At 45.6% G+C, this 26,177-nt stretch overlaps 1 protein-coding gene across 5 annotated transcripts in view; it reads right to left on the bottom strand.

Moving 5' to 3' along the window:
• Positions 1-26,177, bottom strand: part of FANCD2 (FA complementation group D2) — a 183,552-nt gene that overhangs the window by 156,108 nt on the left and 1,267 nt on the right. For all 5 annotated transcript variants that reach the window (XM_084633083.1, XM_084633084.1, XM_084633080.1 and 2 more), the window contains exons 2-9: positions 21,787-21,876; positions 18,418-18,555; positions 16,617-16,684; positions 14,997-15,100; positions 10,756-10,819; positions 8,555-8,607; positions 6,825-6,903; positions 4,078-4,202 (exon numbers count right to left, since the gene is read on the bottom strand). In XM_084633083.1, coding sequence (XP_084489209.1) covers positions 4,078-4,202; positions 6,825-6,903; positions 8,555-8,607; positions 10,756-10,819; positions 14,997-15,100; positions 16,617-16,684; positions 18,418-18,555; positions 21,787-21,853 — 698 coding nt within the window. In that variant the 5' untranslated portion in view covers positions 21,854-21,876. The remainder of the gene's footprint in view (positions 1-4,077; positions 4,203-6,824; positions 6,904-8,554; positions 8,608-10,755; positions 10,820-14,996; positions 15,101-16,616; positions 16,685-18,417; positions 18,556-21,786; positions 21,877-26,177) is intronic.

Raw genomic sequence — 26,177 nt, 5'->3', positions numbered from 1 at the left:
TGACATAGCTATATCGCTCATGGGTATGAAAAATCCACACTCCTAAACAAAATAGGAGTTGACTTAACCCGCAGTGTAAATGCTGCTAGGTCGATAGAACACTTTGGGGAAGTGGTGTTCCTACACAGACAGAAAAGCCCCTTCTGTCAGTGCAGGCTGTTTCTACACTGTGAGGATATGCATAGCTGTGCATAGGCCCCGTAGTGTAGACGTGGTCCCTGACAGGACACAAGCACAACAACAGCATCTTTCCGTTTGGCTTGTGGGGGGAAGTGCACTGAGCAGGGAGCCACCTTCCACTGACTGGTGTTAATAATGATTTGAATTTCATAGCCTGTTACAGGGGTGTGAGGACTTGCTCAATAAACACAGTAAGAGGCAGGCAAGTATTATTGCCCATATTTCACTGTGTGATGACACAAGGTCATTAACAGTGCTGTCTGTAACAAGTAAACTCACTGCCCTCCAAAGCCAGGAAAAGATTTCACAAATGTTGATCCCAACATTACTCTGCTGTCTTGTAGACAATTATGTAAGATACTGTGCAACTTGCAAAGTGCATGTTGTGTTGCCACTGGTGGCTGGTCAACATAAGTGTTAACAGTATTAGGCCGTTACCATCTATTCCTTTTGTTCAAGTAGTAAAAATCTGTGCTGTGGAGCAAAAGGTATTTGGTTCAAAATCTGCTGATGACCCAAGCAGGGGTCAGTATGGATCCATGAGATGGAATTTCTGTTTTTTCAGTTTCTTTTTAAAAATATGTATGAAAGTACATACAAAAAACCACCCAGCACTAAAAGAATGTTAAGGTTACTCAGACAAGCAGTCAAAAGTTGCCTGGGCAAATTTAATTCTGCCACCTTGTACATACACATTATTACATGATATTTAATTTTATTATGAATTATTTTTATTACAGTAGCACCTAGAGGCCCCAGGTATCCACTGTGCTAGGCACTATACGGAGTAAAAAACAGTCACTGCCCACAAAAACTTAAGTCTAAGGCCATGTTTTTACTAGGAAAAAAAGTGTATGTTTAACATGTTTTAGCTAACACATTAACTACCACTGTTGGTACAACCTGTCCCAGTGCTCTCTTCTGGACAGTCACCAGTCTGCTGTAAGAGACCCACTCATGAGCAGCGTGTGCTTCTAAGCCCCCTGGGCTGGGGTAGAGTCTAGTCACTGTTTCTGGCGCTGAGTCTCTAGAGCACACTCCCAGGCACATAACTCCTGTCTGAGCCCTTCCTTAGATCATGGGATGACAATCCAACCACACTCGTCCCCAAAACCAATGCCTCAGATCTCCCAAGCCCTGCAATTGCTTTGACATGCACTCCCTAAATTCCACCTGATTACTGGCACACTGGCTTCTAATTCAACCCCTTCAAGAAGATGGCAGGAAAGATTTAGCAAAGGAAGTTTTTAACTACAGTCCCTTTACTCTTAGAAAGCAATAGAGTGTTGTAGATCTTTAAAAACAAACAATGTCCTAAAACACCCCCCCCCCTTAATCTGATCTCACACCTTTTGTGAGTCCAGAGTCTTGCCAGTGTTTCAGTCTAGGCAGAGCCCCTCCTGCCTTCTCTCTCTCCAGCCCATTCTGCTTACATGTTGCGGTGGCCAGCCCACCTTCGCAGAGAGCCACCCCTCTTAAATATAGGGCTGGTCTACACTACACAGTTAGGTCGACCTGAGGCAGTTTACATCATTGTGTCAGTGTGTACACTACAGCCTTGCTCCCGCCAATAAAAGTACTCCACTCCACCGACATAATAACTTCACCTCCATGAGAGGCATAAGGTTTATGTTGGTGTAGTTAGAGCAACACAATGTCTGTGTAGACCAGGTCTCAAAGTCCCAGCCCGCGGGCCATCTGCAACCCAAGAACCTTCCCAATGTGGACCATGGGGCTCCAGCAATTCTGGGGCCGAGACTCTCCCTTGGCCCCGCCTGCTGTCCCTGGGCCTTCCTCCCACTCTACCCCCACCCCCACATGTCCCCTGGGCGATTTAAAATGGCCCGGGGCCCCGCCCACCAGCAGCAGCACATCAGAGCTGAGCGGCTTCCTGCACGCTTGCTCCACGTGGCTGCCAGCCCCTCCCTGCGGCCCTTGGGCAGGGCTGTGCCTCCACGCACTGCCCCCACCAGAAGTGCCCCTGCAGCCAATGGGAAGCTGTGGGTGTGGTGCCCAGGGGCAGCAGCACACGGAGGCACCCAGGCCTTGGAGCCCCAGGTAAGCACCGTAAACCCCCCCCAGAGCCTGCACCCTCTCCCCTTTCCCACACACCCCCTCCCGCCCCCAAACTCCCTCCCAGAGCCTGCAACTCCACCCTCTTCCTCCTGCACCCCCACCCCCTGCCCCAGCCCAGAGCCTGCACCCAGGACCCAAACTCCATCCCAGAGCCTGCACCTCCAGACTCCCTCCCCCACCCAAACTACATCTTAGAGCCCAATCTCTCTCCCCTTCTGCAACCAAACTCCCTCCCAGAGCCTGCACCCCAATCCTCTACCCCAGACCTAGGAGGGTAAACTCTCACCCAGAGCCTTAGGCCGGTGCGGGGGGAGTTTGGAGGGGCAGGTTCTGGGAGGCATGAGTGACATTATTGGCCCGCTGGGAAGATTTGAGGACTGACACTGGCCCTAAGGTAAATTGACTTTGAGACCCCTGGTGTAGACACTGCATTGCCTTACTTACATGGGTTGTTGGTTGTCTTGTCAATTTCATCCTGCCATGAAATTGACAAGAAAGCCAGGCAGCTAAAGTCCAGCTGCCTCCAGCTCCCCTGGAGAGCTGGCGGCAGCTGGACCCCTCTCCTGGCTGGGAGCTGGGGCAAGAATGGAACCTGCTCCCATGTGGGAGCCAGGAAGCCCCAGGCAACTTTCTCCGCTCTCAGTGGGGAATGGGGGTTAGGGGGAGGGAGGAGACAGAGACAGCCCACTGGGAGTCCAGAAATCTGTGGAGCAGCCAGGGTCCCAGGAGGGAGCTGCCTGTGGAGCTGAGAGACAGGGGTCTACTGCCCCTAAGTCAGTGGAAGCGCTCCTGGTGAGGATGCACACCACTGACCCAAGGAGGGCAGTGTGGACACTGTAATTACTACAGTGGCTGTAAATTGATCTAATACAGGTCGACTTACATTTCTAGTGGAGACATACCCATAGTCTCTAACCACTTCTGCCGTGTGCTCAAGCTGAGAAACTCCAGCCCCTTCCCTCCCCCACAATTAGACATTGATGTAGACAGTCCATTGTTCTCTGTGGATGGTTCAGTATTTAACACACATTAGAGCTGATGGCCCTAAATTGCTCTGTGATTGTTTCTCAGTCACAGTTATGGGACTCGGTAGAACCCCTTCCCCAATCTCCTTCCCTTCTCCTCCTTCCCCTCGCTCTTCGCTTAGTCTCTAAGGTGCCACAACTACTACTTTTCTTTTTGCAGCTACTGCACTGGTGCTTGCAAAATGGGGACTCTTACAGATACACAACCTGGAGACAACAGGACTGCTGAGATAGCACAGCAAGACCCAGCAGTTTGAGCTCACAGCACACACCAGCATCAGAGTGCATAGACAGGTTGGACTGACCCAAGTAGGGCTTGCATTGGTGGGGGGCAGGGAGTCTGGGCATGTGCCTAGCCAGAAATGGGGGTGCTGTATCGGGGCAAGGGAGTCTGTGTAACTCCTGCCAGAGAGCCTGACCTGGGTCTACTCCTGGCTTTGCCTGAGTTAGAAAAAATGTTGTTTTATTGTTGACCATGGTGCTTGATCTAGGGAGTTAACTCTGACCCCACAGGAGGGAGGATTGGTGTTTGTGCAGAGACGTATGCTGGGACCTGGGAATGCCCCCTATCTGTGTCACACCCTTCTTGAGCAAGGCAGTGTCTGGATACAGCATAATAACCTGCCCCCGGACAAGATTAGACATATGCTCAGCACCTACAACAAAATGGAAGATACAAAACAAAGTGGAATTCACAATTTGATAAAGACATATCTCACCTCTGGTGCACTGAGCAGCTGGGAGTAAAGCACACACAGTGCAGAGGATTAAGAGACAGCATGAGTGTCAGCCTTACCTAACCTCTCTCGCAAATTCACTTTGCTGGGAATCCTCCAGGATCTCTGGCAAGCTGGTGATAATGTCATGCTGGATTGGCACCGGAGAAACACTAACCATCTGCATTAATTTCATGATGAGATCCTGCAGAAGAGGGAAACACTGGCATATGACAATTTCATCACCACCACCACCACCACAGCAAATAGAAAAGGAACATGGCCTTCTTTCTAATCACCAGCAAAAACCCAGCACATTTTCAAAGCAATGATGGCATTATAAACACAATGTCCTTAATGAAGTCATTTCTCTATACTTGTAGTGGATGCACCCATAATCACTGTCCTCTTGATTGACCACATTTAAATAATAATTATACCTAGCACTTTTCATCAGTCAGTCAATCTCAAAGCACTTTACAAAGGAGGTCATAATCCCCTTTTTTCAGATGGGGAAACGGAGGCCCAGGGAGGTGCAGTGACTTGCCCATAATAATCCTGCAGGCCAATGGCAGAGCTGGGAACAGAACCTAGATCTCCTGAGTCCCAGCCCAGTGCCTTCTCCACTAAGCCAAATGACAATTTAAAACACAGTGTGATTTTTAAAGCACTGTATATTTTGCTGTTAAAACGCCAATTATTTTGCTGGGCAAAGGAGATTGGAAAATAAAAATAACGAAGCCTTTACAATTGACAACAACCCTCTTTCATTCAAACCACTATGGGACAGTTGCTCTCATTTATTAGTAATGGTAGTTGAGTACTGAGTAATCAACAGAGACAGACTGATTTAAAAAAAAAAAACACAGAAAAAGGAAGCAGAGAACACAGAAAGCTAGAACAATTATATGGACTCCATCTCTAATTCTTCACCAGTCTCCTCCTCCTCCTCATCTACCTCTTAGCCATCTAAACAGCAGTTCTCCAAAAAGTGTTGATGGAACTGTCGAATCCAGTTAGCTCTTCAGGTTCACTGACATCCATTCTTTTCAGTAACAAGACCAGGCAGTTAAACAATTATGAAGTTCTTCAGTTCAAAACAACTTAGGCTAGGTCTACACTATAGGCACTTGGCAGCATAGATATGGCACCACAGCTATGCTGCTGTAAGCCTGTAGTGCAAACACAGGCCACAGCGATGGAAGGGGTTTTTCTGTTGCTGCAAGAACTCCACCTTCCTAAGCGATGCTACCTAGGTTGATGGAAGCATTCTTCCATCAAGCTAATTGCGTCTACACTGGGGGTTAGGTCAGTATGGAATTTTCACACCCCTGAGCACCTTGGCTACATCAACCCAAGTTTTAAGAGCAGACCAGGCCTTAGATCAAGGCTCTTTAAATGAGACTCAAGCCAATATGCCCCTGACTATCATTGAAGTCAATGGGAGGTCTGTCACTTATTTCATTGGGAGTTACGTCAGGCGCTAACTCCAGTACAGACTTCTGACTGGGTGTTTCAAATGCACAGCTAACATTCGAAGTCCTCAGGCTACAATCTGAATGGTCTGTCAGTCCGAAATAAGGAAAATAAAAAACAGTCCTTATATTTAGGTGTCAGGCAACTGTGCCTGCAAATCTAAAGGGCCTCTTGCCAGCAGGTGATCTTGTCTTTGCTGTGGGGATAGCAGGGAGTAGGACATGTTCCTTCCTGACATCCACTACTGTACATTTTCTCCTACATTCAAGAAATACTACAAGACATTTAATGGTCAAAGATATCTTAGTATGATCACAGTTGCTCCATACTTATACCTTCCCCACTATTTACCCTCACTGACTCACAATAATAACTCCAGTAATTTGGTGCCTGCGCCTGTACCCTTACTTACTTTGGGTGAAATCCTGGCCTCATTGAAGTCATAGGGAGTTTTGCCACTGACTTCAATGGGGCCAGCATTTCACCCCTGACTTTAATGAGACTACTTTCACAAGGACTACAGGATTAGACCCTTAGTCTGTACATATTAAGGTTTGGCCTGCATTAGAACAGTTGCACTGGTTTAACTAAACTGTCTTTAATCTGGTTAAATCAGGGCAAACACCTAATATAGATGCAGATGCATTGAAATCACTTTAACCCTCACTTAAATCCTCATCTCTTCTATATCTAGTGTTCTCAGCCATCCAAATTTTTATGATTTGTATTAGATGGGGCTGTTCTGCATTTCACAACTTATACATGCAGGGTATTAAAAATTCCCCCAATATCTGTGGGGTTAACGCATCTTCATACTGGGATAGTGCATCATGGCATTTATGCTTTACAAGAACAAGTTGTCAAGCATTTGGATACAATAAATTAGTACTGGAGAACAAACTTTAATAGATTGGAACTTTATATATTGTACATCTGAAACTTCACAGAGGCTTAGCTAAGAAACCAATATACTTTACAGAGCATTTCCCTACACCTAACTTTGTGGGCTAGACTTCTTGTCCAGTCCTCTTTATTTCCTAGATTCTCCTTTGGTCCTCTGCTTTGGGAGGGGCACATGCTATTCCACTTTAATCATTATCATCAAAATTTCTATCAGCCCACATATTAAGATCTTTGGGTCAAATCCTAAGATTCATAATGGCCATTAAATATAGTACTAAAAAAAAAAGCCATAGGTTTTCAACATGTTTTGATTGCTTGACCCCCTCCCATACTTTTGCAGTAGGTGCTTGTTATGACCTACAAGCAAAATAGTTATCTCATCCCATCTGAGGATGCTCAAAGAACCAAATGGAGAAAACATATTGCTGACTGCACCATTAGTACTTACCTTGCTGTCAAGTATTTTGTCAAGCCATTTAAACTGATTGACAATAAGACGGGGGAAATTGGTTCCAAAGGTGCCCACACTGAAAAGTCAGAACAAGTGAAATACAAGTCAGTTGAAGTTATCCTACCAGCAGAGCCAACACCAGTCTCACTGTTAAGCAAGACTGCTAGAGAAGCCAAAGCTGGAAACAATGTAGAATAGCTGTCCATTTTTCTCCAGATTCATTATTGCCCTGATACATGGTTACCCACCATTGTGCTAGACTTTGAAACAATAGCATTCAGATAGAGGAATTGTTTTTTGTTTTAAATATTAAACTAGTAATAATGTGGTGCCCATGGACAGAATGCAAGTATGCAAAGCAAATTCAGCTAGAAAGAGAAATATCATGTTTTTACGAAAATAATGGACAAGGGGAGAGAAAAGTGCAACTGTGCAAAATGCAAAACTTGATGCTTTGGACCAGTTTCCACTGCAGCAGAGCCTCTCACTGCTAGCTCTCAGTTGGTAAAGGAATTTCTTCCAAGTATTTTTCAAAACTATGCAGATTAGCAGGCCCTCATGGATTAGCTACCCGCAAAATTTCATTTACAACCACTGCAGATGTCAGTACAAAATAGGGCAAACCATTCACAGTTCTCACTTCCTAAGCATCCAGAAACCAACCGATTTCAGTGTGTCACCTAAGATCAAGCCTCAGCCACAAGCATTCTGGCATGCAAATGAGCACTCAGTGTGACTTAGCTTCAGGCTTCCTCTATCCACGAATGTCACAAATAGCTTCAAAACTGGATTAGAGAAGAGAGTTCTAAAGCTCTTCCCACACTACAGCAGAATCCAGACTAGCAATGTTTAGCCCATGTAAACATTGACAGAATTTGCAAGTATATATTGCAGGTCAGAGTTAAGGATATTGTACACATGTATAAGGACAATTTTATAATATTTTTAATATTTTCATTAATAAATGCTAATGGAATATTAATATACTTTAATTTAACTGACCATTTCCATATTTTCAAAAACTTTTTCTCCACCTTGTTTTGAAGCTTGTATGAGAGCAACTTTAAATAGAAGTTTAATTACATTTTTGAAGGGGAATTTTCTAGTTGTGGTTGGTGGGGAAGGAGCGGGGGAGTGTTTGTAATTTTGTTTTTGTTTTTCCAGGAGTGTGAAATAAGAAAAAAGGAAACCTGAAAATTAAAATCACATTGTTGTAAGAAGTTACATGCTGAGCAGCATATTCCTGAGCTATGCAAGAGTGGGGAGTCTTTGCTGTGGAGTTCCTGAGTCCCACAGTACAGGGGAATTTGGAGTTTTTGAAGTGGATTACTAAAAGGGATCTCAGTTCTTTCAGATGTAAAAGTCATTGTTGTACTCCGGACTCTGCTGGGACACCTTTTAATTCCACTCCCATACTGCCTCTGCCTTTACTATTGTACTGTGCAATATACCCAATGTAAGCACCAACAGCCAGTGAATGCACACCACATCAGGGAGAATTCCCCATCTTTAGGCTTGTCCTCTGCTATATGCTGCCCAATTATCTTGAGCTCTGAGTACTGTATAGTACATTGTACTCTCCCTTCCTCAGATTCAGTGTTTTCCCATATATGTAAATTGGGTCATTTTGGTTAACCTTTAGTCATTGATTAAAAGCAAACAGCTGGGATCATGCTCAACAGACAAGGTTTCAGTTCAGGTCAGAGAAAAGATATTAAGGCACTCACGTGTCAAAAAAGAACTCAGGGAGCTTCTCCAATAACAATGTTATAACAGCAGGCTAAAACAGAAAAAGAGAAAGGCAGTATTATGCTGCTGGGGTTTGTTTGTTTTTTTTAAGACTGTGGTAGTGCTCAGAGGCCCCATTCAGCACTGAGCCCAGTGCCCTAGGCACTGCATTCACACAGAGTACAAGGGACCCAAAAGCATGACCCAGAAACTTTGCTCATTGGAATTCTCCTCTCACGAGCACAGACAGAACACACACAGCATGCAAACCAGAGGAAGATTCCTGCAAATTGGAAAACCTTGGTAGTTAGGTGCACCCCTAGACCAGAGTCACAGAGACTGTGAAGCCTATCCACCTCTGACCTACAGGAACAAAGACATATAAGCAGGATCACTTGCTTGCTAGGTTTAAAAGTATCAAGCAAAAATAACTCAGGAGTGGCAATTAAAATTAGCTAAAAAAAAAAAAAAAAAAGCATGTGAAGCCACACTCCCTTCCCCAGACTCCATTATATAACCTCTCTGCTGAAGGCATCAGAAACAACCACTACAGGTAAGACTAAAAAAAGTTTCTATTTTAACTCCCTACTTTCACACACACTTCCTATATAAAACATTCCCCTTCGTGGCTCCAATTTTCCCTACTTGGCCTCTGCCGAAATGGAAATTTTCAAAATTTATTTAAAACAACAATCATTAAGGTGTTTGAATTACAAGAGGATTGAAAAACCAGAAACTTTTTTCCTCCTGGCTCCTGATAAGCCCTGCTCACTGGTGCAGCAGCCTGTAGTGAGGCAGCTACTGCTCTCTGCCTCAGAGACTGTTGTAGTGCACATATGATTAACAAAGTGCCTTGCAAGGAAAGGCTCTGTTAACCTGAAGTATTATTACAATACACTGTGCTTCATTTGTATGGCTTCTTTTGCGGGACATGTGCCAGGAAAGTAATTCAGGAAACTGAAGGGCAATGACTGCCACCTAGTCAGAAAAGTATAAGCATGCAGTATGCTGCAAATGAGACTGGCTTGCTCTTGCAAGGGTACACAAGGTAGTGGGGGAGGACTCACAGAGCCTTCCAACCCAATACTCCTTGCACAAGGACTAGGCATAATCATAGTCCTTGTGCTCCCCAAACATAGCAACTGCTTCCTCCTAGTGCCTCCAGGGAACTAGCTACTGCAGAGGGAGCAGAAAAGAGACAGGGACATGGTCCTGCCCCTCTTCCATACCAGCCAGCACAGCTGGCCAGCTGTGGAGGAGGGAGCAAACTGCCCCAAAGGGTGGCACAGCATGAGCACACTCCTGAAGCTTAGGAGGCTCCAGGGGGGATTGTATCGCCTTGGGTGGTCTGGTGCCACATAAGTCCTTACTCAAGGCTGTTCCTTGATGGCACAATTGATCTGTTCTTGGAGGCACGTTTTGCTAGAACCAAGTACTTAAGGGATTTAACAGATGTTACATGGGTATGGTATTCTTTGCTCTTAATGTACATGTTATTACTAAATAAAGATTGAGGGGTACATTTGTAAGCACCTGGCTTGTTTTTGGGCATTGTACATATAATATTCCTAGGAGTTCCAGAAGCTTTGGTCAGGGGCAACTCGTTTACAGCTCTCACAAAGACAATCCCTTGAAGGTTTGTGAGGCACAGTGACAATGGTGGCCATACAAGTACCTTGATAGAGAGAAGATAATTTTTTTACAGAAACCTTCCCTGCTTCTCCAATAAGGGAGCTGAACCTCCCAACAAAACACCGTAAGTTCCTACCATGCAGTTGCCCAGATGGATTCTCTCCAGCCCCACTTCCCCAGCATGGAATGACAGGGCCCATGGCTGGAGCAGCAACTTTTCAGCAGGTCTCAAGATTACAGAGTAAAGGCTGAAGCCTGGAACATGCACGTTGGGGCAATCCTTGATGTCCCTATCAATCCTCTTCTCTTGCCTTCCTGTACCCTCGACTGATTCCTTTCCCTATCTACATCCCTCACTTCTCGGACCTTTCCCTTTACACCGGTAGAGCTGTGTCAGGACTGGAAAAGCAGGAGAGCTAGTCTGGACTGAGGAGCATCAGCGAATTTGTGCAGATTAGTACGTGTCTGCAGTGTGACCAGCTCTAACAGTCCTCTACTTTCGTAAGCATTAGATGTCCCCAAATACATAGTCACAACTGAAAAGAAGAATATGTTAAAATGTCCTTACCTGTAAAGTCTCAATTCCAAGTAGTAGTTTAATAAGGCTTTCACAGTATGAATGAACCAAATTTCTGCCCAAAAAAAATTTTATTGTTAGGAAGATTCATGATGTGAGCACGCTGCTTTTGTCCAGCAGAGATTAAAAAAAAATCTACTTAAAATGACAACAGTGTCCTTTTCCTATCAAAAACAACCCCTCAGTCAAAGAGGGAAACTGGTCAGGTGCTAGTGGTGCTTGTGGATTTTCTATCAAACTCTGAATCTTGCTGTACATGGCAGTGGGGAACTAGCTGCATATCAAATATAACTCTGCATTTCCAGACCCTCTAAAGCAAAGGGTCCTTTTAGAAGTGTATGACAAACAGGTTTATAAAAATTTGTGGTTAGGCACTAGATGCAGTCAGGTTTAACACTCTTTCAATCTTAACTATTTTTAACTATTGTTATTTAGACTCTGCGAGGGAGGAGGGTCTCAGAGCCCAGGCTCCAGGCCAAGGCCAAGTGTCTAGACTGCAATTTTTAGCCCCGCAGCCTGAGCCCCATGAACCTGCATCAGCTGACCGAGGCTCTGAGACCCAATGCCATGGGTTTTTTAATCACAATGTAGATGTACCCTGAGAGTCCTCTTTGCACTGAGGTCACCCTCTATATGGGAAGAACTGGCTTTGTTGGCAGTATCATGCTATGCCCTGGCACCAGCAACTCTGCCAAAGCCTCCACTGATCTACCATACTAGCACGTCTGTGTGGGAGCAAGTGGACAAACTAGAGGGAATGAGAAGGGAGGTGAACTGAATTCTACTAACAAATCTGGGGACTCAGAAACTGACTAGATATCTTCAGGAGAGGAAGATGATACAGGCTACATATTTCTTCAGTCCTAGCAGAGTTGTGGGCAAAGTCTGAGTTGGAGCAACAGCTGAAAATTCAACTGCAAAGCTCCAAGGGGAACTCTTTGCCTGATCCCAGTCAAAAGAACTTACTGGAAAGGTGCCTCAGAGAGACCAAAACCTGTCTTGCACTGGACAGGAAAAGCTGGACGTGCACAAGTCCATGGGGCCGGACGAGTTGCACCCGAGAGTGCTAAAGGAACTGGCGGCTGTGATTGCAGAGCCATTGGCCATTATCTTTGAAAACTCATGGCGAACGGGGGAAGTCCAGGATGACTGGAAAAAGGCTAATGTAGTGCCAATCTTTAAAAAAGAGAAGAAGGAGGATCCTGGGAACTACAGGTCAGTCAGCCTCACTTCAGTCCCCGGAAAAATCATGGAGCAGGTCCTCAAAGAATCAATCCTGAAGCACTTACATGAGAGGAAAGTGATCAGGAACAGTCAGCATGGATTCACCAAGGGAAGGTCATGCCTGACTAATCTAATCACCTTCTATGATGAGATTACTGGTTCTGTGGATGAAGGGAAAGCAGTGCATGTATTGTATCTTGACTTTAGCAAAGCTTTTGACACGGTCTCCCACAGTATTCTTGTCAGCAAGTTAAAGAAGTATGGGCTGGATGAATGCACTATAAGGTGGGTAGAAAGTTGGCTAGATTGTTGGGCTCAACGGGTAGTGATCAATGGCTCCATGTCTAGCTGGCAGCCGGTGTCAAGTGGAGTGCCCCAGGGGTCGGTCCTGGGGCCGGTTTTGTTCAATATCTTCATAAATGATCTGGAGGATGGTGTGGATTGCACTCTCAGCAAATTTGCGGATGATACTAAACTGGGAGGAGTGGTAGATACGCTGGAGGGGAGGGATAGGATACAGAGGGACCTAGACAAATTGGAGGATTGGGCCAAAAGGAATCTGATGAGGTTCAATAAGGATAAGTGCAGGGTCCTGCACTTAGGAAGGAAGAACCCAATGCACAGCTACAGACTAGGGACCGAATGGCTAGGCAGCAGTTCTGCGGAAAAGGACCTAGGGGTGACAGTGGACGAGAAGCTGGATATGAGTCAGCAGTGTGCCCTTGTTGCCAAGAAGGCCAATGGTATTTTGGGATGTATAAGTAGGGGCATAGCCAGCAGATCGAGGGACGTGATCGTCCCCCTCTATTCGACATTGGTGAGGCCTCATCTGGAGTACTGTGTCCAGTTTTGGGCCCCACTCTAGAAAAGGATGTGGATAAATTGGAGAGAGTCCAGCGAAGGGCAACAAAAACGATTAGGGGACTGGAACACATGAGTTATGAGGAGAGGCTGAGGGAACTGGGATTGTTTAGTCTGCGGAAGAGAAGAATGAGGGGGGATTTGATAGCTGCTTTCAACTACCTGAGAGGTAGTTCCAGAGAGGATGGTTCTAGACTATTCTCAGTGGTGGAAGAGGACAGGACAAGGAGTAATGGTCTCAAGTTGCAGTGGGGGAGGTTTAGGTTGGATATTAGGAAAAACGTTTTCACTAGGAGGGTGGTGAAACACTGGAATGCATTGCCTAGGGAGGTGGTGGAATCTCCTTCCTTAGAAGTTTTTAGGTCAGGCTTGACAAAGCCCTGGCTGGATGATTTAATTGGGGATTGGTCCTGCTTTGAGCAGGGGGTTGGACTAGATGACCTCCTGAGGTCCCTTCCAACCCTGATATTCTATGATTCTATGGACGCTGGAAACTTGAGAGAGGGATTTCTGAGCTAGTGGTACCACAAAGAAGTCTCTCTCGACTAGGCCAAGTTGTTCTTGGGAATAGCCAGGGGAAATTTTAGAGGCACAGACAATAGTTCATTTAAATTATAAATCAGCCTTGCTCATTTCCAGCTCAAGCTCTGGAAGGAGCCTTGGCCGGGAAAGCTGAACCTTTGGGGTTTTCCTAGATCTTCTGGAGACACTATTTAAGCAGACGATCTCTGCCAAATCTTGTGGATTTTTTGTCAGACTCTGAATCTTGCTGTCCCCAGTGTTACCGCAACTGCTAACTCCCCAGTGTCTGCTCTTACCACAGTTCCTAGAGTATAATCAGGGAGGAACAGGTACTGTACCACCTCCAAAAGTAATTGCTTGTGGCCCAAGTCACACCTAGACAACTAGTACGCCCAATGACTCCGCACCTTTAACGTACTGTTATTTAAGCGCCATGCCCCTGTCTAACCATTCCTTTGCCTGAGGGATAGATCCTGTCATTGAGCATAAATTCATAAATTGGAAAAGAGTCAGAAAAAAGCCATAAGAATGATTAAAGAATTAGAAAATGTGCCTTATAGTGGTAGACTCAAGAAGCTCAATCTATTTAGCTTAACAAAGGGAAGGTTAAGGGGTGACGTGATCTCAATCTATAAGTACCTACATGGGGAACAAATATATGATAACAGGCTCTTCAATCTAGCAGAGAAAATGTATTACAAAATCCAATGGCTGGAAGTTGAAGCTAGATAATTTCAGACTGGAAATAAAATATAATTTTTTAACAGTGCTAATAATTAACCATTAGAACAATTTACCAAGGGTCCTGGTGGATTCTCCATCCCTAGCAATTTTTAAATCAAGGTTGGATGTTCTTCTAAAATATCTGCTCTAGGAGCTATTTTGGGGCAGGTCTCTGGCCTGGGTTATACAGGATTAGATGATCACAGTGGTCTCGTTTGGCCTTAGAATCTCTGGCTGTCTATATTAAGTGCTAGGAGTGTGTTTCCTTACTTGTGCTAGCTCTCATCCAGCTAGTGGAAGTATAAATAGCAGTACAGCAGTGGTAGCAGGGGCAGTGGTAGCAGAGGCATGGCTTAGTCATGCTGAGTACAAACCTACCTGGAACTGGTGGATACATACTTGGCATGGCTAAGCTGTGCCTCTACTGCCACTACCCTTGCTACCAGGCTACACTACACTACATGCTAGCTCGATAAGAGCTAGCATGAGTCTACACACACGAGCAGGGGAATCAAACTCCTACCTTGTAATGTAGACATAGCTAAAGAATCTATGAAAGTACGGATGGCTCAGGGCCGGCTCTAGGTTTTTTGCCACCCCAAGCAAAAAATCTGCCGCCCCAAGCACCGAGAGCGCAAGTGCCCAAGCAAAAAAAAAAAAAGAGTGGCCGGAACGCCGACCCCTGGAATTGTGCCGCCCCAAGCACGTGCTTGCTTTGCTGGTGCCTAGAGCTGGTCCTGGGCTGGCTTAACAGAATGGCTGGCTTAACAGAATAAACCCTTCTATCTATGAAAGTACGGTTGGCTTAACAGAATAAATCCTTCTCCCCACAACCAATTTTGCATTGTTCAAGCAGAGACTAACTCCTACAGGCAGGGAGAAAGAAATGCATTTTCTCTGACCTCGTAACCTCGCCCCGCACTGGAGCACAAGGCAGAAGGCAGTTCCTGAACTGGTCTCTGTCCTTAATGTGAGTCTCCAAGCCACTGACAAACTCCTGCACAACCTGCAGAGAAAAAGGGAAAAGTAGGAACCCTGATCACCCACTTTCCTTTAGGATGGGCTATTTGTGCAAAGGATGAGGGGGAAGAGGAGCTCTGTGCTAAGATAGCCAAGGAGCACCCAGCTGGACAGGAGGCTGCAGGCAGAGATAAACTAGAGGGGAAGCAACACAATGGACATCTTAGAGATACAGCATAAACCCTATGTTACAAACTAATTGGGAATTGAGGAGTTCATAAAATCAAAAAGTTGTTAAAACTGAACATCTCAAAATTGATGTATGTCTGGTGCAGTATGATACACTGCATCACTTTCTGCTTGCCCTTTAAGCTGCTGAAAAGCTCTTTCAAAAGCACTAGAGGCCTTAGAATATGAAGAGATGTTGCCTGTTCTTCCTCAGCATTACTTTCATTATATGATATTTTTCTATCTGGAAAAAGGGCTCATATAACTGGTCATTTGTGAGATTGGTTCTGGTAAAACTGAGGTTCTACTTTACTCTAATCTAAACAGCCTGCAAATGAGATGCTGGTTCCTCTACAAACGCACTCTAGGGTGACAGCTTCAAACTCCCCTCATCTGCTTGTGACTCAAAGGGCTGAGTCCCAGCTGTGACTTCTCCCAGTGCAGCTGGGAGCATGGTGTCCAATACAGCAAACAACAATGTCCAAAAATAGTTGTAATATTGAAACAAGTAGCTTCAGAAGTTTCATATTTGATCTGGCTGTTTGAGATGGGGACAAGGGAAGAGAGGAGGGGAAGAGAAAACCCTAGCAATATGAACACATTTAAACAAAGAGTGGCCATTCCATTGCTGGCAGCTACCAGGCCAATTACTTACCGAACAGTGAACTGACAATTTTCCATTCAAAAGTTAAGTTTGCCCCCCTCCCCTTTGCATGTGTCTTTGTCTCTTGCATCCTTTGGATTTCAGTTCTCTCCCAAGTCACATTTTCTAGCAGTGCATGCCTGAGGAGGGGGCCAACATGGGCAGAATAGGGGTCATGGCCATGGAGACAGATGTGCAATGCTTTGTCCCAGAATTGTACAAGGCCACTTTAGCAGCATATAAACTGGATGAGGTTTGACAGGTTCAAGTGCAGATTTGCCTCCAATCAGCCTATTAGTGGCTGGTGAGTCTGACATGATAGCTCAAAAAAGACAGAGCCAGAGCAGGAAGGGTAAAGGGAGCCAAAGAGATGTGGGAAAGAGTTGAATACAGTTTGGGGGATTGGTGAGAGGGAGACAGACAGGCATCTGGAAAGAATGGGCCCAAGAACAAGCAGCAATATTCTTCTCAGGAAGGTGGCAGAAGAGGGGGGGGCCATTGGGACACTTCTGGAATTGGCTACATTTGCATACCTCTTTTACCTGACACATTCTGCACTGCCAATTTTGGGTGTGCAGCAGCAATTAGCCTATGTTAATAGCCTATTAGCACAGGGAGCGGCCACACAGCCAAGTAGCACACAGACTTTAAACACTGACGTCTCCTGAAATTTGTGGTGTTAGCTACATACATGTGGGTAGAAAGGATGCTTCCTCAAGATCTGGCAGAGTTTCTTCTGGAAGGTTGCTTGATCCACGGCTATGGAGAAAGTCAGGAGTAAATCATTTTAGTCATGCAACATACATGTTAGTCATACATTTTAGTCATGGAAACTTCACAGTATTTCAGCAACAAATACAAGTTGCTTTGCAGATTACAAAGCAGCTACCCACCGGAGTTTACAAGTTCACTTCATCTAGAGTGCCCAGTTAACAAAAACCTGAAAGATACTATTACTCACATTCCCTCCATCATGGCAAAATTGAAGCGGATCTGATGAAATTTAAAGAATAACCAATGTGCAGTCTCTCCAATCTTGCACAGTCAGCTGTATAGCTCACTCCTAGTAGGGAGACCCTGCCAGCCCATTCAAGAACACAAACTGGGGAACCAAGCAGCAGGAAAGGGATCCCATTGTAGGATTTATGAAGGTTCATGCACTTGGCAACGTTCAGGGCACATCCGGAGTGTTGTGTAGGAGCAGTGCACACACAGCTCCTCTCAAGGGCATGAACCTTGGAATCTCGCCCAGATGACATGAACCGTGGGAAGCCTCCCAGGACTGGGCTCAAGGCCCGAGAGCAAGGAATGCGGTAGATAGAAATTGGTAAATAAGAATGTTAAATAAAGCCAGTGTATTCCTTTTATCTGTAATGCGCAGGGGGAGAGAAAGAATAAAGGAGAGGGTGGAAAGCTGACAGGACCAGTCCGTTGGCAGACCAGCCTGTTTGCTTGCTTAAAGCTTTGTGCTGTCTTGTATTTGAACCGCAACAATCCCATGGTTTTCCTCGTGTCCTAATGAATACAGCATGATTAAGCTCTTTCTCCTCCAGCTCAAATCCCTAACTCCTATACTACTAAAGAAAGACCATTTACCCCTACAAGATATGACAGCAACCCGCCAGCAACATCAGACTGCTCTGTCCCCACAAGCACACCCTGCATTTCTAGTGTTTCAGCCACTCTAAAGAGAAGCAGCAAGTCTCTGCCAGAACCACTTCAGTTCATCCAGTAGCCAGTAAAAGGGAGTCACTGTGGGACTATTAAAACATGCATCATGAGGATGTTAAGCCTGCAATGCTCCAGATACAAAGTACTGAATGAGAAACTTGACTTGGGATCCCCATGTGGCAATGAAGCTTGGTACTGCTAAGTCCAAAAAACAGCAAAGTGGCTAATTCAAAATAATGCAACCACTTCCTCAGAACTGCTGACCGCTGTGCTTGAGCTGGGAGAGGAAGGGGAATGGTGATTTCCATTTGAAGCTCTCTCACTCTAGTACTCCTGCCTTTTCAGCTAAACCTTGTAATATTTAAAAATAAAATCCTTACTTTGCCCATTTTCTGTAATGGGTTAATAAGGAAATAAGAGAAAACGTTAGAGCAACTCACAGAGCCTTATCTCATTCCATCCTTACAATCTTCCAGCATTCTCCCAGCACGGCACATGCATGTATACGTCAGAAGAGTGGAAGCATGTGTGTAATGTGTTGATCAGTATGCAGCAAATAAGGGAAGTAAGGATTTACTCACTGAACAATGGAGATTAAAAATAAAGGTTTATCAGCTGCCTCATTCAATGCGCATTGTCCATCTTGCGTATTGAATAAGGCAGAAATCATGTAATTCAACAGCGCACATGAGGTTGACTTTAACTTTGGTGCTTCCTGAGTTGAGTGTTTTATTCTGTCACCCTAAACTCCTTTTAATGTTGCTTTTTGGATAGATATATACATCCACAGCTAAATACAGCACAGAATGCTAAATCCATACCTATGTCATTCTGCCTCTCCCCAGAATTCAGAGTAATTCCCGCTGTTTTGATGAGCTGTACAAAGATGCTATCATTCTCCACCGCTCCATCTTCGGCAGAGGTCTTCTCCTTGCAAGAGATCCGAGACTTTTTTGTTTCTGGAAAGCAAGGCTTATTATTGTAGGATAAACAGATGCAATAAGGAGTGGGGTTCCTTAAGAGAATTCACTAACTCAAAATTAGCCATACCTCAAGATATTCTGTGAAGAGAGGCATTACCTTTGAGGGTCAGACGAGTGGTCTATCCACTCCGCTGCTGTCTCCGACAGTGATCAATAGCAGACATTTAGGAGGAAGATATAAAACACTTAGGCGCATAAGGAGAAATTTCTTACTGGCCCCAGCTGGTGGTCTGTTCATGACCTAAAGCATCTGGTTTAATACCAACATTTTCTTTAAAGCCACTGTCACAATTAACAAATTATTGGCTGAGCTTGGAAGGCCTTGAACTCAACTTGATGGCATGTCTCTGTCTCTCTGTCTGTGAGGCAAACAGCTGTGCATCTCTCTCTATCAGTGTTATAGAGGGCGGACAATTTATGAGTTTACTCTGTATAAGCTTTATACAGAGTAAAACGGATTTATTTGGGGTTTGAATCCCATTAGGAGCTGGGTGCTGGAGAGAGGTGACCTGCTAAGCTGTTTTCAGTTAAGTCTGCAGCTTTGGGGGCATTGTTCAGTCTGTGTTGCAGCAGGCTTGTGTGTCTGGCTCAACAAAACAGGGTTCTGAAGTCCCAAGCTGGCAGGGAAGATGGGCTCAGAGGTAGTTTCAGCACATCAGGCGACAGTCCCAAGAGGGTCTCTGTGACTCCTCTGAAACCTGTCTATGAGGCAATCACTTTTAAATACACATCCAATCAATTCCAACTCATCAATGCTTATTAATTTGGGGGAAAAGGGGGGGACAGAGACACATAAAGCCCCTGCTAGTATTTTAGCACAGACATAGCCTCAAGCACCTCTGCAATTGTTTATCAAACAACAAGCTGATGGCACTCATTAACGCCTTCCAGCAAAACAATACCCCATCTCAGCTCTGCCCATCCTCCCAATAGAGCAACATCCCAATAGGGCAAACTATGGCCCACAGGACAATTCTGCCCAGCCCGTGAGCTCCCAGCTGGGGAGGTTAGCCCCCGGCCCCTCCTCCTCTGTCCCCCCTCCCCCACAGCCTCAGCTCGCCGTGCCGCTAGTACTCTGGGTGGCGGGGCTGCAAGCTCCTGATGGGCAGCGTGGCGGGCTCCAGCCAGGCAGCACAGCTGCCAGGCCTGCTGCTCTGAATGGCATGGTAAGGGGGCGGGGAGCAGGGAGGTTGAATAAGGGGCATGGAGTCCCGGGGACAGTCAGAGGACAGGGAGCAGGGGGCGGTTCAATAGGCGTGGGAGTCCCAGGGGGCCTGTCAAGGGGCGGGGGTGTGAATAGGGGTCAGGGCAGTCAGGGGACAGGAAGCAAGGGGGTTGGATGGGGGTGGGGTCTCAGGGGGGCAGTTAGGGGGTGGGGATCCGAGGAGGGGGCAGTCAGTGGACAAGGAGCAGGGGGGGTTGGATGGGTCAGGGTTCTGAGGGGGGCAGTCCAGGGGCAGGAACTGGGAGGGGGCAGGGCTAGGCTGTTTCGGGAGGCACAGCCTTCCCTACCCCGCCCTCCATATAGTTTTGGAACCCCGATGTGGCCCTCAGGCCAAAAAGTTTGCCCACCCCTACAACAGAGTGTAACATCTTGGCACCCTGCATGACTTGTGTAAGCTGGAAAGCTTGTCTCTCTCACCTACAGAAATTTGTCCAATAAAAGATATTACCTCACCCACCTTGGCTCCCAGACAGAAAGTAATTGGGGGGAAGGGGGAATGGAGAAGGACATGAACACATCCATTGGCATGGGGGGGGGGAATGGGGGATGCTGGGAGAGGGATGGGAGGAGGACACCCAAAGCCCTAGCATGGGGGGGAAAATGGGGAAAGCCGGGTAATAAGGGTTCACCAAGAGGCCCTGCCATAGAGGGAAGGAGGAATGGGGGACGCCACAGAACTCCTGCCACAGAGAATGGACATGGGCAACACTGGAATGAGGGGAGGGAGAAAGGGAGAGTACACAGAACTCCTGGTGAAAGAGAGAATGGGGGATCCTGGTATGGTGGGGGAGACAGACTGGGGGGCATGGGTGAAGGTGGGAACAGGAGTGCACACAGAGACTCTGGCATGTGAGGGAGAATGGGAGACTCTGGAATAAGGTAAGTGGGGACCACACAGGCATGAGAGGGAAGGTGAAAACGGGGAGAGGGGAATGGGGCACACAGAACTCCTCGGGGGGGGAGATTGGGGGACCTTTGTATGGGAGAAAGGGGTCTAGGAGTACATACAGAGCTCCTGCCGTGGTGGAGAGTATGGGGGACCCAGGAATGGGGGAGGGAAGAATGGGGGCACAGAGAACCCCGGTGGGGAGGAAGACTGGGAAAACCTGGTATGGGGGAAGGGGAGGCACACACAGCCCCTAGAATGGGGGCGAAGAGGAGGCATGGGGCAGAGTGGAAATGGGGGGGAAATCAAGCCACTGGCATGTGGGGACAATGGGGAACTCTGGTATGGGAGAGGGACATGCAGCACATAGAACTCGTAGCAGGAGGGAGATAGAGGGGAGTTGAAGAGAGTCCCAGTGTAATAGAAGGGGATGGGAGAGTGTCACACAGGGAGCTTGCAGGGGTGGAGTGGGGGCGAATAGAGAAAAACAAGGAGCCCCTAAGCTGTGCAACAAGCTTGGCCAACACATATGAATCATGCAATGCCTTAGTTATTATTTGTACAGCACCACCAGCATGCTAGGTACTTTATTTACAGGCATCTGTAGGAGGCACATCCCTGCCCTGAAGAGTTTACTCTCTATCTCGGTTCTTCTACCTTGTCTATCACTGGGATATCTGAGCACCTTGCACATTTACTAGAGTGAAAATGAAGTTGCTTTCTCCTTCCCCCATTCAGTAGAGAGGTGGCTGTTTTTTTTAAAATCTGTGATTTTGGTAGAATGGGCTTATTTTGGGGGAAGGAGGGGCTTACTACTTCCCTCTAATGGCACTGAGGCTTGCTCCCATCAGTCCAGAGAGACATAAATGCAGAGATGGAGGAAAAGAGGCAATCAGATTTTTCAGACCTGGTAACACCCTTGGTTTTGTTATTTTTCATTGTACTGTGGCTTATCAAACGTTACCATTTTATATTCTGTGGGGCCATTCTGCACAACCCGTCACTTTACTAGAAAACTTCTATGCACCCTGCCTGTGAACTGTTGCCCTCTACTAAAGGAATTTCACTTCAAATAAGAGGAGTTTGCTACACATACGTGGTAATTCTGCAATCAGACTGTCCCCATGAGCATCAGATTTGGACAATTTTCGTTTTGAAACCATGGCAACAAAATCTTTGTTGTATCCTAGAATAATATTAAAAAAAACAATTAGCAACTAGGCAGAGATCAGTTTTTACTTTAAAATTTGTAAACAAATCAAAAGTGAATAGAGGATAGGATATAGTGAAGGAAAAGTGCTCCAGGAATGCAGACTGCCCATTCAAAGGAAATGAGATCGGATTAACCAGCATTATTCTTTGCACAAACACCTCTTCAATGCAGACTGATGTCAAGGAATTCCAGTTACACTGAAATAGCATGGTGTAGCTCTTTTTTTTTATCAGAACACCAGGTTCTGAGTTTCTGTGTTTCTTTCAACTGCCAGTTGAATTAAATGGTGAGTTAACTGGAGTAACCAAAAGAAACTCCGACATTACAAGTCTACGCAGTTAAACAGTCAAATGTCAGTAAATCCCAAAGCCAAGGCTGAACATGCAACCATCACTCTATTCCCTTGTGTGCACACATCATGATACAATCTTCAATTACATCATCACATTAGATTTCTCAAATAATATAGCTACCATCACTTACTAAGATTATGGGCACATTATAAGTACCTAGGAGAGAGATACTTTGTTTCTATATCTTTCAGACACATATCTAGCATTACTCTCTATTATATGTTTCAGAGTAGTAGCCGTGTTAGTCTGTACCAGCAGAAAAAACGACGATTACTTGTGGCACCTTAGAGACAGTTAGTCTCTAAGGTGCCACAAGTACTGCTTGTTCTCTATTATATGTAATTCTTTTTTAATTTTGTGTAAAGGAAAGTATATAAAAAAGGGACAAAGCTAACAAAACACACTTTTTGAATTAGGATGTAAAATGGTAACCGATTAACCGATAAGCATCAGCCTTACCAGTAATGTATTCAGTAAACGATAAGGGGGTTGAGGCTGGGGCCAGCAGCCAGGACCCCGGGCACAAGACCAACAGCAAAACCCAGCATAGAATGTGAGGGTGATGCAACAACCCTAGTTCCGGAGCCTGTATTGTGAACTCCTTAACAGTTAAATGTTTAATCAATATAATTTTAATAGTTTAAAATGTTACTTTTTCTAAACGCTATTTACATCCCTATTTTAAATGCATTTTACCTATCATTATCACAAATACACTAATTTTACGTATTAATGTAGCTATCAGAAGAGAACAATATGTTGTAGGAATTATTTTGGGGAAGTTCTATGGCCTATGTTATGCAGGTCAGACTAGACCAGTGGTTCTCAACCACAGGTACACATACCCCAAGGGGTACACAGAGGTCTTCCAGGGGGTACATCAACTCATCTCGATATTTAACTAGTTTTACCACAGGCTACGTAAAAAGCACTAGCGAAGTCAGTACAAACTAAAATTTTATACAATGACTTGTTTATACTGCCCTATATCCTATACAATGAAATGTAAGTACAATATTTATATTCCACTTGATTTTATAATTATATAGTAATAATGAGAATGTAAGCAATGTTTTAGTAATAATGTTCTATGACACTTTTGTATTTTTATATCTGATTTTGTAAGCTGGTAGTTTTTAAGTGAGGTGAAACTCGTGGGTACACAAGACTAATCAGACTCCTGAAAGGGGTACAGTAGTCTGGAAAGCTTGAGAGCCACTGGACTAGATGATCACAATGATCCCTTCTGGCCTTAAAATCTATGAACCTATGGAGTATTTTTCTCTATTATTTCACTTTGGTTATTTTGCACATTTGAGAGCACACTGGTTTTAGTCTCTCATTTTCCCCAGCCCTCTGCACTACAATCAGTTAGTCAGTCACTTCCCCTTGCTGTTTCTGTTAGTTTTTCACACAGCAATAGGAGAGAGAGAAAAAGAGTTTGTTCTTAAATAGGAAAATATTATTGAAAAATCATTTTTTAAAATGGCAAATAAAATCAGGGATGGATGTAGGACCCAAAAGGACTTTTAACTAGGGCTGTTGATTAATCGCAGTTAACTCACGTGATTAACTAAAAAAAAAATTAGCTGTGATTAAAAAAATTAATTGCTAATAATTGCACTGTTAAACAACAGAATACCAATTGAAATGTATTAAATATTTTTGGATTTTTTCTACATTTTCAAATATATTAATTTCTATTACAACACAGAATACAAAGTGTACAGTGCTCACTTTATATTATTTTTATTACAAAAATTTGCACTGTAAAAATGATATAGAAATAGTATTTTTCAATTCACCTCATTCAAGCACCATCCCCACACACACCCCGCTATCACAGAGTCGTTGCCAAGGAGAAATGGGGGGACATCATCCCCGCACACACCCCATTACCACAGAAATGTGGGGGGCACCATCCCCCCCACATCCCACTATCTCGGAGACATGGAGAGGCACCATCCCCACACACGGCCCATTGCCATGGAGATGTGGGAGGGCACCATCCCCTCATACACCCCGCTGCCACAGAGACGTGGGGGGCTCCATCACAGAATCATAGAATATCAGGGTTGGAAGGGACCTCAGAAGGTCATCTAGTCCAACCCCCTGCTCAAAGCAGGACCAACCCCCAACTAAATCATCCCAGCCAGGGCTTTGTCAAGCCTGACCTTAAAAAACCTCAAAGGAAGGAGATTCCACCACCTCCCTAGGTAACGCATTCCAGTGTTTCACCACCCTCCTAGTAAAAAAGTTTTCCCTAATATCCAACTTAAACCTCCCCCACTGCAATTTGAGATTACTCCTTGTTCTGTCATCTGCTACCACTGAGAACAGTCTAGAGCAATCCTCTTTGGAAACCCCTTTCAGGTAGTTGAAAGCAAATATCAAATCCCCCCTCATTCTTCTCTTCTGCAGACTAAACAAACCCAGTTCCCTCAGCCTCTCCTCATAAGTCATGCGTTCCAGTCCCCTAATCGTTTTGGTTGCCTTACGCTGGACACGTTCCAATTTTTCCACATCCTTCTTTTAGTGTGGGGCCCAAAACTGGACACAGTACTCCAGATGAGGCCTCAACAATGTCGAATTGAGGGGAATGATCACGTCCCTCGATCTGCTGGCAATGCCCCATCTTATACAGTCCAAAATGCTGTTAGCCTTCTTGGCAACAAGGGCACACTGTTGACTCATATCCAGCTTCTCGTCCACTGTCACCCCTAGGTCCTTTTCTGCAGAACTGCTGCCTAACCATTTGGTCCCTAGTCTGTAGCGGTGAATGGGATTCTTCCATCCTAAGTGCAGAACTCTGCTTTTTTCCTTGTTGAACCTTATCAGATTTCTTTTGGCCCAATCCTCCAATTTGTCTAGGTCCCTCTGTATCCTATCCCTACCCTCCAGCGTATCTACCACGCCTCCCAGTTTAGTGTCATCTGCAAACTTGCTGAGGGTGAAGTCCACCCCATCTTCCAGATCATTAATGAAGATATTGAACAAAACCGGCCCCAGGACCGACCCTTGGGGCACTCCGATTGATACCGACTGCCAACTAGACATGGAGTCATTGATCACTACCCATTGAGCCCGACGATCTGGCCAGCTGTCTATCCACCTTATAGTCCATTCATCCAGCTGGCAAGAATACTGTGGGAGACCATACAAAAGCTTTGCTAAAGTCAAGGAATAACACATCAACTGCTTTCCCCTCATCCACAGAGCCAGTTATCTTGTCATAGAAGGCAATTAGATTAGTCAGGCATGACTTGCCCTTGGTGAATCCATGCTGACTGTTCCTGATCACTTTCCTCTCCTCTAAGTGCTTCAGAATTGATTCCTTGAGGACCTGCTCCATGATTTTTCCATCCCCCCACACATCCCATTACCAGCTGTGCATAACTGCCCATTGCCATGGAGATGTGGAGTAGAACCATCCCTGCACACAGCCCGCTACCACAGAGATGCAGAGGAAAACCCGCACACACCCCACTATTACACCGATGTGGAAGAGCACCATCACCACCATACACGGAGACAGGGAGGAACCATCCCCACACACAGACCCCTACCACAGAGACATGGATGGGCACCATCCCCCTACAAACCTCATTACCATGGAGACAGGGGGCACCATTTCCAGCAAGACACATGGCGGGCACCATCCCCCCCACACACCTCGCTACAACGGAGACATGGGAGAGGACCATACGCACACACACCGCATTGCCACTGAGACGTGAAGGGGCACAATCCCCACACACTGCCCATTGCCATGGAGAGGTGGGGGGACACGATGCCCGCACACACCATGTTACCACGGAGACATGGAAGGCACCATCCCTGCACACAGCCTGCTACCACGGAGACGCAGAGGAGAACCATCCCCCCACAACCACAGAAACGGGGGAGGACACCATCCCCACC

This window comes from Lepidochelys olivacea (genome assembly GCF_965140295.1).
Source record: "Lepidochelys olivacea isolate rLepOli2 genome assembly, chromosome: 7".
In the NCBI taxonomy this organism is placed as follows: Eukaryota; Metazoa; Chordata; order Testudines; family Cheloniidae; genus Lepidochelys; species Lepidochelys olivacea.
The sequence above is the reverse complement of the archived record's forward strand: the minus strand, read 5'-3'. Positions and strand labels throughout refer to the sequence as shown.